General features: G+C 34.8%; 1 protein-coding gene across 3 annotated transcripts; it reads right to left on the reverse strand.

Annotated features, from left to right (window-relative positions):
- Positions 1-1,770: 1,770 nt before the first annotated feature.
- On the reverse strand, positions 1,771-11,219 carry LOC128549053 (uncharacterized). Of its 3 annotated transcripts, XR_008367448.1 has the most exons (6): positions 10,972-11,219; positions 10,115-10,179; positions 8,871-8,907; positions 6,106-6,161; positions 5,630-5,847; positions 1,771-1,982 (listed from the first exon to the last, which is right to left on the reverse strand). XR_008367448.1 is itself a non-coding variant. In XM_053525110.1 (5 exons), the coding sequence occupies exons 1-5, from the start codon at positions 11,028-11,030 to the stop codon at positions 5,702-5,704; spliced, it is 360 nt and encodes a 119-aa protein (XP_053381085.1). In that variant the 5' UTR covers positions 11,031-11,219; the 3' UTR covers positions 5,477-5,701. The 3 variants fall into 3 exon arrangements, 2 of the variants coding, with proteins under 2 accessions (XP_053381085.1, XP_053381084.1); XM_053525110.1 differs by lacking the exon at positions 1,771-1,982 and having other exon boundaries at positions 5,477-5,844; XM_053525109.1 differs by lacking the exon at positions 1,771-1,982 and having other exon boundaries at positions 5,477-5,847.
- Positions 11,220-12,084: the final 865 nt, after the last annotated feature.

Consider the following 12,084-nt stretch of genomic DNA (forward strand, 5'->3'; position numbering starts at 1 on the left):
GCGTTAATTTCTCCATGTGAGGAAGCCATCTAGCTGGCTGACGAAACATCGTTGGTTCTGTCCATGTGCCATCTCTTGAAATACTGCTTGGAGGGCCATCTTGGGTCTTCCTTCACCATTAAAAGCCGGGAAGTCGCCAAATGACGTGACATAAAACCCAACTAAAAAAGAAATCTGTGTAAGTGTTCTCAACATACATGCCTTCAGCAAGTCCAGAACTAGTAATTGTTATTCAATGGCCGTAGATAAATACAAAATCTGTATCACCTGGATAAATTTATTATAACATACGTATATTATTCTGTGCTACTGGTAACGCCGAAACAGTGATTGTTTATTATTTCAGTTTAAACACAATAAACAAAATCACTGTCACAGTCACTGTTTCGGCGTTACCAGTAGCACAGAATAATACATATTATTTCAGAAATGCATCTCGGAATAATTGTATAAGAAAACTGCTTCGTGTATTTACCAGTATAAGAAAATATCAACATCCTTTCCGTTTCCTTCTCGTAAACTGTAACTTTTATGACACAGTAATATTAAAAGGAAGGTGTATGACAAATGTTTTCAAAGGAAGTAATAGGAAGACTAATGGCCAAAAGACACTCATGGAAAGGCCAACTTATCCCTTTAATGTTTAGAAGAGTATATAGTATAACATCGGAGTTCACCTTCTAAATCAGTACACAATTTTATCTTGTAATAATTCTACCAATTACCTTTTAATCTTTTAATGGGGTTGCATATTAGAATACCCTGTGGAAAATTGTCTGTAAATTCTTTTCTCGTAATTACAGTGTTCATATCATATACAGAATTATAAATTCGTGTGTATTTTACGGCAGGTTATTGATTGTAGAAGTATCTAAGTTCTACTTGAGTGCTGTTATATTTTCTGGTCCTTTTGAATCATGGAGTCCATTCAATAGATGTGTAATAGAGTTCCGCTTAAGCCGGTGCTATGGGGCGTGTGAGGTGTTGCATAGTAACTGATGATATTAGCACATATAAGTCAATAGCAGTTTGATTCGATCCATGTTTTACATGCTGAACCTTGTAAGATACCACGTTGTACCAATATAATTATGATAAATACATTTATATTAAATAAAAAAACGGGAACCATACCAACAGAATCAAGGAGCCATATTATCATGCAACTGAAGACACACCGGATATTTAGAAAAGTAACGGTAGCCAAAAAAAGACTAAAAAAAAAACAACAAAAAAAAACACAAAAACACAAAAACAAACAGATTAATCAATACACCACATACATGTAATGACTTGAGAAAACTTTCAGACCAGTGGCTAGTGGCCGAGATCAATCAAACGTAAGAGGTTGGCTTTACAGTGTCGCCCAACTGTTTTCAAAGAATCTCTCCAATGAGTCTCTTGAACTGGTTAAAAAATCGGAAGAACTGCCGATAAAAATAGTTACCTTACACGAGGTTGCAGTGCTGAGAACAGAACTTGCATGTCTGACTTGATAACAAGCAGACAGTTCAGCTGAGAGAAGGCTTATAGTACCTTTGTTCTTAAGAGATGGGGCTGCAATATCTTTTGTCATGAACACAGAATATGTCTATTCTTCTACAGTACACGTGTTAATTGACATTTTAGTGATACAATACGATGCAATACAAATAATACTTTTATATAAAGATATGCCTAGGAATAAGCTTCTAATGCGCTTTACAATGTCTGATCATATGTACATCAATCCAAGTGGTAATTTAAGTGTAATAAAACTTTGACAACGTCTTAATTCATCTTCCTCTTTAATTTGTCTAAGTTTGTCAGGTAGCTCATTCCACCATTTTTGTCCTTTCACCGCAAATGATCTATCTGCTAAACAAGTTCTTGTTCTGGGCACTGACAGAAGAGATGATTTCTTTTTAGATCTTAAACCATATTCAAACTGAACAGTTTTAATCATGTTCTGCAGATTTACTGGGGTAGTTTCCACAACACATCTAAAAACAAGCACAAAAACTTTAAACATTATTCTTGCTCGCACAGAAAGCTAGTTTAAAGCTTTGAGAACCGGTGTAATATGTTCATAATACTGAGTTTGCATTACTATTCTTGCCGCATGATTTTATACTTTCTGCAATCTGTCTAACTGATAATCTGCAATGGCCGTGAACAGACCATTACAAAAATCTAGATGTGAATGTATTAATCCATGTACCAAAGTTTCTATATTTTTCTTTGTTAAATAGCCTCTAATACCATTCAGTTGTTTTAATTGGTAACGGGCAATTTGGCATTTATTTCTAATGTGACGATGTTCAAGTCGTTTTCAATCGGAACACCCAAATCTCTTACATGGATCAACACATTTTACAAGAATTACAACGACCTCAACAGATAAGATATTTAGCTTTGAAAGTTGAGTTTTGGTTCCACAGACTATATATTCTGTTAAAGAGTTGTTTTTTTTCAATTTGTGATTTTTCATCCAGATTATTACATCATTTAGATTATTATACCCCCACCAAACATGTTTGAGGGGGTATATAGGAGTCAGTTTTGTCACGTCGCGTCCCGTCCCGTCCCGTCGCGTCCCGAAATCTATTATCTCAGTTATTACCAAATGGATTTGATTCAAACTTAAAATACATGTTCCACTTTATCACCCACATCATGTGACACAAGGTGCATAACTCCTGACACCAAGTTTTCATGAATTATGTCCCCTTTTACTTAGAATTTAAGGTTAATTTTATTGTATTTTCACTATATCTCAGTTATTACTAAATGGATTTGATTCAGACTTAAAATAGATGTTCCACCTCATCACACACATCATGTGACACAAGGTGCATAACTCTGACACCAATTTTTTATGAATTATGCCCCTTTTTACTTAGAATTTTAGGTTGATTTTGATGTATTTTCACTATATCTCAGTTACTACTGAATGGATTTGATTCAAACTTAAAATAGATATTCCACCTCATCACCCACATCATGTGCCCACATCATGTGACACAAGGTGCATAACTCTGACACCAAGTTTTCATGAATTATGTCCCCTTTTACTTAGAATTTAAGGTTAATTTTGTTGTATTTTCACTATATCTCAGTTATTACTAAATGGATTTGATTCAAACTTAAAATAGTTGTTCCATCTCATCACCCAGATCATGTGAGATAAGGTGCTTAACTCTGACATAAACTTTTTATGAATTATGTCCCCTTTTACTTTAAATTTAAGGTTGATTTTGATGTATTTTCACTATATCTCCGTTATTACAAAATGGATTTGATTCAAACTTAAAATAGATGTTCCACCTCATCACCCGCATCATGTGACACAAGGTGCATAACTCTGACACCAATTTTTCATGAATTATGCCCCTTTTTACTTAGAATTTAAGGTTAATTTTGATGTATTTTCACTATATCTCAGTTACTACTGAATGGATTTGATTCAGACTTAAAATAGATGTTCCACCTCATCACCCACATCATATGACACAAGGTGCATAACTCTGACACTAATTTTTCTTGAATTGTGTCCCCTTTTACCTAAAATTTAAGGTTAATTTTGATGTATTTTCACTATATCTCATTCTGATTGGCTTAGAGCCAAAGGGAAGTAACATTTTCTTTTAACTTTTGTACTGAGTTTCTTCCCCTTAAATTCCAGGAATTAGTCTATTTTTAGATTTTCAATATTTTAGGTATTTTTCTAACTTTTTTATTATAAGTCCTATGTAAAAAGTAAATACATTTTTCTGTGGTAACATGGGTCGGTAAGACACTTTTTTGTATTCACTTTTAGTGTATCTCTAATATTAGAGATTTAATATATTTACTAGTATTACTATACTAGTATTATACTAGTATTACTTATATGTGGAAGCCCAGGATGAAGTACTCCAAAGACTAAGTATTTTTAAGATTTCTTATGGTTGCCATTCTTCTGTGACAAGACCGTATGGTGGGGGTATGAGTCACTCCTGTGACAGTTCTAGTTTAATGTGGAGCCCTCACTGTCAACATTTTCAGCACAGAACCTTATAGCAAGCTTGTGATCATCTGCATATCCATTATAATTAGTTTGATTTCCATGGCAACTAGCGTATAAACTTTCAATATGTCCATCATGATCACTTTGTCAGTCACGCATATACAATACCCTTCCTAACAGCATCAATATATATGATAAGTCAACATGAGAAGATGGTGGCTGGGCCAAGTGGCTGAAAGGTCAAGGTCACTGGGTAAAAGAGGCTAAATATCTGTGCTCAGTAGCCATTTATTTATTGACAAATCTTTGCACTCGTCAGAGGCGTAATTGTGCATATGAAGAATGCAGTGAATGGTACTGGAAGATGTAACTCTAAAATCAAAACAGCAGCAGCAAGTATTTCGCCAATGTCAATGAAATTTGAAACTAATTTGTGAATTTTGTGAAACAAGTCATCCCAACTTGCGTATGTATTGAAATATTAACAAAGCTGCTTAAATTTCAAATTCTAAGTGTAATGAAACATTAACAAAAGGCAACATTTAAGAATATAAGTCCAATCCTATGCGAATAAAAGGTAAATTGCAAATTCTTAGTGTAATGAAACATTGATAAAAGGCAATATCTGAAACAAAAGGTCAACAAAATGCATTACACACAAAATCCTTAATAATCTTTTGCTAGTATTTTACTAAATGAAAGGCTTATAAACTTATAAAAGGTATTAACAAAAGATAGAAGATCCTTTTGCTAGCCTTTTGTTTGCCTTTTATTGACCTTGTGTCAAAAGCTGCACTAAGGTCTCTTAAGACAACCAGGGCAACTAATTGTCATCTAACAAGTCTCCATGCATCTTTATTAACCTTTAGCCTGCTGGCAGCAAGTTATTCTGCCTTTGCGACCAGTGCAGACCAAGATTAGCCTGCACATCCGTGCAGTCTAATCATGGTCTGCACTGTTTGCTATTCAGTCAGGAACTTTTCAGTGAACACCTCTTCAAATAATAAATGGTATTGCCGAAATAGAATGATGGACAATTTCATTATAGAAATTTAGCAGGCTAAGGGTTAATGCTGTTTCAACTCCATGGTTTTTGCGATAAGCGCTTTGATATGGTAGAAAAAGTTGTTGTTTTCCACATGGTCAACAATTTGATTCAATGCTACTTTCTTCAGTTTTTGTTTTGATAGAAATGATAGATTTGAGACTAGCCTATTGTTCCAAGCCATTCGTTTTCAGCAATGGTCTGATCACATCACTCTTCCATGACTGAGGAAATATACCACTGCCCAATGAACGATTTATTATTTCAGTGATAACTGGTTTAAAGGCTGGACAATATTATGCTCTTTCAAAATATATGTAGGGATTACATCTAATTCATAAGGTTTAAATATAAGTGAAGAATACATTATATGGAACTTTTCCATGAATTAGTTAAGTTGCTTCGTGGTATGGGTCAACACACACACTATGTCAATTCTTTGTCAATTCTTTGTCTTTTAAATCTAGTTCATCAAAATCTCATGTAGCGTGTTTGTCGCCCGTATCCGTTTATGAACAATTAACGGCCAAAAAAAAAATGAAAGTAAATGTGCAAGAATTTTACGCACAAAATCGGATACAATGTCTGTGATATACCTCCTATAATACAAATGCACACACATGATTCTTCAACAAAGAATGTATTTGTAATGTCGTGAGCTCTAGATATTATGATCTGGGAATAGGCGTCAGCATTGTATTCTCGTAAATGTGCATTTCAGCCGGGATTTCTTGTACGTTTGGCTTCACTTTCATACGCTTTGGTAGAACAGGAGGAGACTTCGTATCAGCAGTATTTACCAAGGCAACTGCTGCTGTAATGAAGTAAGAAACATTACCATAAACAATCTGAAATAAAAGTTGATGTCAAGATAATTGATGGTATATCTTTTAAAGTTATATGCTGCGATATTATCTTTTTTTGTTTCTTTAGGGCGCAGCTTAATGGTAATGTTATTAAAGAGACAAAGTTAACCCGAATTGAGTGACAGCCGCCATATTTAAGAAATGCCTTATTCAAGGTAGATAATATTTTAACGCTAAGGAAAAATTTTGAGAATATTTTATCTTACGGGTAATGTCCTCATAAACGTTGCTTTTTCCTCGGGACTTATCCTCCTGTGTACTCCTAAGAAAGACGACATAAAATGTTACGATAAAAATACATAGTTCCGATTTATATATTCTCACATGCGTGCGTGTGTGCATGTGTGCGTGCGTGCGTGTTTATTTTAAACATTTTCGCAAGTTTTAATCATATGAGCCGTGCCATGGGAAAACCAACATAGTGGGTTTGCGACCAGCATCGATCCAGACCAGCCTGCGCATCCGCGCAGTCTGGTCAGGATCCATGCTATTCGCTAACAGTTTTTCCAATTCAAATAGGCTTTAAAAGCGAACAGCATGGAGCCTGACCAGACTGCGCGGATGCGCAGGCTGGTCTGGATCCATGCTGGTCGCAAACCCACTATGTTGGTTTTCTCATGGCACGGCTCATATCAATTTGTGTACTTGAAGCCTAACGTTTTTGCACAATCATTCCGTTACCTCTTATGAACAGACTCGATCAAATTGAGTTTGCTACTTTTTCGTTTGGATGCGTTATATATTTTCAAAAGGATATAGATTTGTTTCTATCTGCCATTTAGTCAAACCCCTGCTGGGGACCTGTTTTTAGTCTGAACACTACTAAAACGACTGTTCTTTATTTCATATCAAAACCACTTACTTAAATATGTTATTTCGCACTGTCGGAATATCAGATTTTCATAAACTTAAAGATTTATATAAAATTTGATAAAGAACTATATCACTACTATAGAAAAAAGGTGTTAGATTTTATATAAGTATGTTGCAAGCTTCAGACGTTTCTCTCTATTTTCTCGAAACATATAAATCTTATGTCGCATTTTATATCTATTTGAAGCATTCTATCGAAATCTGTATGCTCTCAAGAGCATACAGACTTCGACAGAATGCTTCAAATACATTCTGGAACGCGTTAGACTAAAAGAAAACACGATGCTATTCGCTGAGGGTTCGAGGAAAGGAAGAAGGGTTAGGACTATTTATTTATATTTGGACTACTTATAATTGCCCTGCTTAGGGCTTACATTTGATTTGAAGTGAGCAGCCTTTTGTGAAAAATATCACAGACTGACATTTTACTACTTCAATTTCTTTCCACTATTTATCTTTCAAAAGAATGTGTTTTTCTTTTTTAAATTTTTGAACTCGCTGTTGTATTTCATTATTTAGTGGCCGGTATGTGCAATTTATTATACGCCCGAAGGGACGTATTATGTTATGACGCTGGTGTCCGTCTGTCCGTGCCCGCGAAATGATGGTTAAGTGACTTCATAACGGTACTTTCTCTTTGATGTCATTCATTCCGTTCTGTTTATGTGACCTTTTTCTTTTTATGTGACTGATAGAACAATAGAGAGAACAATGGGGGTGTCACATAAATACCGTTTCGTTAGAATGTCCGTCCGTCTGTCCGTCTGTCCGTTAGCAATTTCATGTCCGCTCTGTAACTCTTGAACCCCTTGAAGGATTTCAAGGAAACATTACACAAATGTTCACCACACCGAGACGATGTGCAGAGCGCATGTTTTGGATGTCTCGCTTCAAGGTCAAGGTCACACTTAGGAGTCAAAGGTCATATCAGTTTGTTTCGTGTCCGCTCTGTAACTCTTGAACCCCTTGAAGGATTTCAAAGAAACTTGACACAAATGTTCACCACACAATGACGACGTGCAGAGCGCATGATCCGGATGACTTGCTTCAAGGTCAAGGTCACACTTAGGGGTCAAAAGTCATATCAGTCTTTCGTGTCCGCTCTGTAACTCTTTAACTGCTGGAAGGATTTCAAAGAAACTTGGCAGAAATGTTCACCACATTGTAACGATGTGCAGAGCGCATGTTCCGGATGACTCGCTTCAAGGTCAAGGTCACACTTTTTTGTGGACTTAGATTTGTTTTTTGAAGTTTTCCTTTTGTTGTTCCAGTCCTTTGGGGCTACAACAGTCAAGTTCTTAAAATTTTGCTCCCATCCTATGATGTAAGCCTTCGGGCGTATATTGCCCCGCTTGGTGGCGCTCTTGTTCGAAATGTTACGGGGTATAAATAATAAGTAACGTAGTTGTATATCTCTTGTAGAGCCAATTTACCGAAATTGCAAATAAAACTGTCTTGAGTTAACGTATATTTCTAAAGACATTACTTGTTAATAACATTTTTATTAAGTAAAATATAGAGAATCATGCCACGAATATACTACTACTTTAGATTCCCTTCAGTTCGTTAAATCAGCGCCGGGTTATAGTTATGAGTACAGCCAGCCTACCTACCCCTCTGATCCGTGACTAGTTGTAAATACATGTATTGTAAATACATGTACTCTACTGACTAGTGCACAAATTAAACTCTCTAGAGCTGATGCGGCTTAATATATTATGTTATTATTAAGTTATTAAGCATATATCTATTTCGTGAATTTTAACAAAAACATTTGATAATTTTAGGTTTCTATTTATTTATTAATAACTCCCTTTCATCTTTAAACGATGTGTCAGGCTGATCTTGGTCTGCACTGGCCGCAAAGGCAATATCACTTGCCGCCAGCAGGCTAAAGGTTAAGCTTGTTATTGTACAATGCATGTTCTTCGTATACATGTAGTATATTATACAGTTAGTTCTACTAGTATTTATCATGTTTATGAACTAAAATCTAAAATCATAGATAAATTTCTATAACTATGTATTATTTGTAACAAAAATATATATCAATATAGCATTTTAAACGTTTTTTTAAAGAAGAAAACAGAGCAATTACCTTAGGGTTTGTGTTCTGCGATCCTCTGAAGGCTGATCTGTTTAAATAAAGTCATATCAACAAAAATGAATAATGAAATTATCTATGTACTCATAGGCGATTATACTGTATTATGTGACTGAATAAAAATCATCAGAAGAGATAAAAAGTTTAGTAGTGTTTTTCTCCGTAACGAATAAAACATGTTCGAAATTCTTCCGAATGTCGGTTGATAAAAACACACATATACAATATATGGTGAAGGGACACTGACTGTTCTATTCTATTAAAGTTTAAAGACGCGGACTGTTAAAAGTGTAAGGTTAAAATCGCAGACTGTAAACCGTTGTTTTTAGCTCACATGTCACAAAGTGGCAAGGTGAGCTTTTGCTTTTGTGATCGCGCAGCGTCCGTCGTCCGTCCGTCAGTGCATCCGTGCGTAAACTTTTGCTTGTGACCACTCTAGAGGTCACATTTTTCATAGGATCTTTATAAAAGTTGGTCTGAATGTTCAACTTGATGATAACTAGGTCAAGATCGAAACTGGATCACGTGCGGTCCAAAACTAGGACAGTAGGTCTAAAAATAGAAAAACCTTGTGACCTCTCTAGAGGCCATACTTTTCAATGGATCTTCATGAAAGTTAGTCAAAATGATCAACTTGATGATATCTAGTCAAATTTGAAACTGGGTCACATGCCTTCAAAAACTAGGTCAGTAGGTCAAATAATAAAAAAACCTTGTGACCTCTCTAGAGGCCATATTTTTCATGGGATCTGTATAAAAATTAGTCTGAATGTTCACCTTGATAATATCTAGTTAAAGTTCGAACCTGGGTCACGTGTGGTCAAAAACTAGGTCATTAGGTCAAATAATAGAAAAATCTTGTGACCTCTCTAGAGGCCATATTTTTCACGAGATCTTCATGAAAATTAGTGAGAATGTTCACCTTGATGATATCTAGATCAAGTTCAAAACTGGATCACGTGCTTTTAAAAACTAAGTCATTAGGTCAAATAATAGAAAAACCTTGTGACCTCTCTAGAGGCCATATTTTTCAATGGATCTTCATGAAAATTGGTCAGAAATTTTATCTTGATGATATCTAGGTCAAGTTCAAAACTGGGTCACATGAGCTCAAAAACTAGGTCGCTATGTCAAATAATAGAAAAAAGAACGTCATACTCAGTTCAAAACTGGGTCACGTGGGGACAGGTGAGCGATTCAGGACCATTATGGTCCTTTTGTTTCAAATACATACTTACCTGTTATGACGTCATAAGAGTCGCCACTACAGAGGGCTTTGACATCCAGCTCTTGATAACTTTCACTATAAACAAATATATAGTATATATTTTAGAATAGTAGACGAACCTGCCGGTACACTTGGGAAATAAAAAAATGCCATTAGTTGAAAGGTGTTCTCTAACTACAGGTAAATTTACACTGTTTTAGTTAAACAGGAAGAGAATATAATGTCCATACAAGCAGGTTTAAATCAGTAGTATCGGTCCTTATTCAGAGGCATACGTTTAACTGTATTTCAATACTGTAAGAATAGAAATAATGAAAGCAGCTGTCCAACTTTAACCAACATTGGCAGACACTAAGAATAATCATAAATCTAGGGAGCGAGTATATGACAGATGGTCATCCTGGCAAAACACAACATTACACAGTTTCCCCAGAAAATGAAACAGTTGTATAAATGCATATAAAGATCCTATTGTAATGTATTTTATAACCTTGCCTTAATATATTGATCGGATCGATGGCTAATATATTTGACCATTGACTAGCCATTCACTTGGTGTTTATTACATGGTATTTGAAATAAAATTCAACTTAATTTTAGCCGTTGAACAACTGGTTGGTGAATAGTATATGACCGTACAGAAATTTTCTGGTTATTTATATAAGGAATCATGCAATTATATTATTATATACTTTAACACAGTTCTGAAGATTTTTGTGTGAAAAAAGGTGTACCATCGCAGTTTTAGACATATAATTAGTCGTATTGCAGTACTGCGCTTGCTACACCTTACTGGTTAGTATTTTAGACAGATCATTCTTTGACAGTGTAAAATTAGATAAACAAAATAAACTTTATATAACTCACATTTTTTTCTCCTTTGCGGCTTTTCTTCCTGTATAGAAAACACAAAAACATCCGACCATTGAATTAATAGTGGATATTACATGAGCGACTCTTCATATTGCATTCATTTAACAAGTTTAACAAAGTGATAAAATGTGAGGCTCTGTCGAACATTTCTTTAATTTATTTCAGCGAGTTAATAAATTTAAACTAGACCAAGACATCAACATTTTTTTTCTTTCTTTACCTATTACGGACAAAGTCAATTAGATCAATTAGGTCAATTAGAACTATTTCTTATAATTTCTTGTATAGTAGCGCATTTAAATAAAGCGCGGGAAACCAACGTTGTCACAAACTGACATACTGGCCTCAATGTATCTGTAGTTTAAATGCAGGTATTGCATCATCTTTTTGTTAATTTTTGAGTTATTGAGGTAAATGTCAGATTTTACGCAGAAAATACCTCTCATGTTTTTCTGCATTTCATAACTTAAATTTTCATGCAAATTTTATTAAATTCGGTTCAGTAATAAGAAACTTGATATTTTCTAAACTTCAATAATTTATGTGTAATTCCCAAAACCACTATAACGGGCCTTAAATTGTCCAATTCATATCCGCGCCAAAGTAGTCGAATTTCCCGGCTATATCGTGATTCCCGTGAAAATGTAAATAGTCTGAGTTCACGCATATGCCGTGAGTTCCGTGAAATCCAATATTTGGCGGGACATAACGTTTCCCAAACAAAAAAATAATTTAACAAACAACTAATTCTATATCAATTCTATACTAATTCTATACTGTTGATAGAATTAGTATAGCATTGTATTGTATACTATTTGACCGTCAATAGTATACTCTCTCATAAACCATGGTGGGTATACCATTAGTATACTATTATACATTGTACCCTGCTTGTGTATATCATTAGTATACCATTATACTTTGTAAAATATTGAGTATACCATTAGTATACCATTATACTTTACCCTGCAAGACTTTAGAAGAATCTGATCTTTTTCATACATATCCCTGGTAGATTATGTCACGGGAACAATTGTATTGTAGGAATAAACAATTATTTTTGGTCATCTCTGCTTTGTTTTATTACAAACAGAAATTTACAGACTT

The sequence above is a fragment of the Mercenaria mercenaria genome, chromosome 15 (assembly GCF_021730395.1).
Source record: "Mercenaria mercenaria strain notata chromosome 15, MADL_Memer_1, whole genome shotgun sequence".
Classification (NCBI taxonomy): Eukaryota; Metazoa; Mollusca; class Bivalvia; order Venerida; family Veneridae; genus Mercenaria; species Mercenaria mercenaria.

What these genes read in the sequence shown, in the direction of transcription:
- LOC128549053 (XM_053525109.1), bottom strand. Translation starts at nt 11,030, where the DNA reads ATGGTCGGATGTTTTTGTGTTTTCTATACAGGAAGAAAAGCCGCAAAG. An exon ending in GCCGCAAAGGAGAAAAAAAT is followed by an intron (nt 10,180 to 10,971) that starts GTGAGTTATATA and finishes ATTTGTTTATAG; the next exon opens with TGAAAGTTATCAAGAGCTGG. An exon ending in CGCAGAACACAAACCCTAAG is followed by an intron (nt 6,162 to 8,870) that starts GTAATTGCTCTG and finishes CGTCTTTCTTAG; the next exon opens with GAGTACACAGGAGGATAAGT.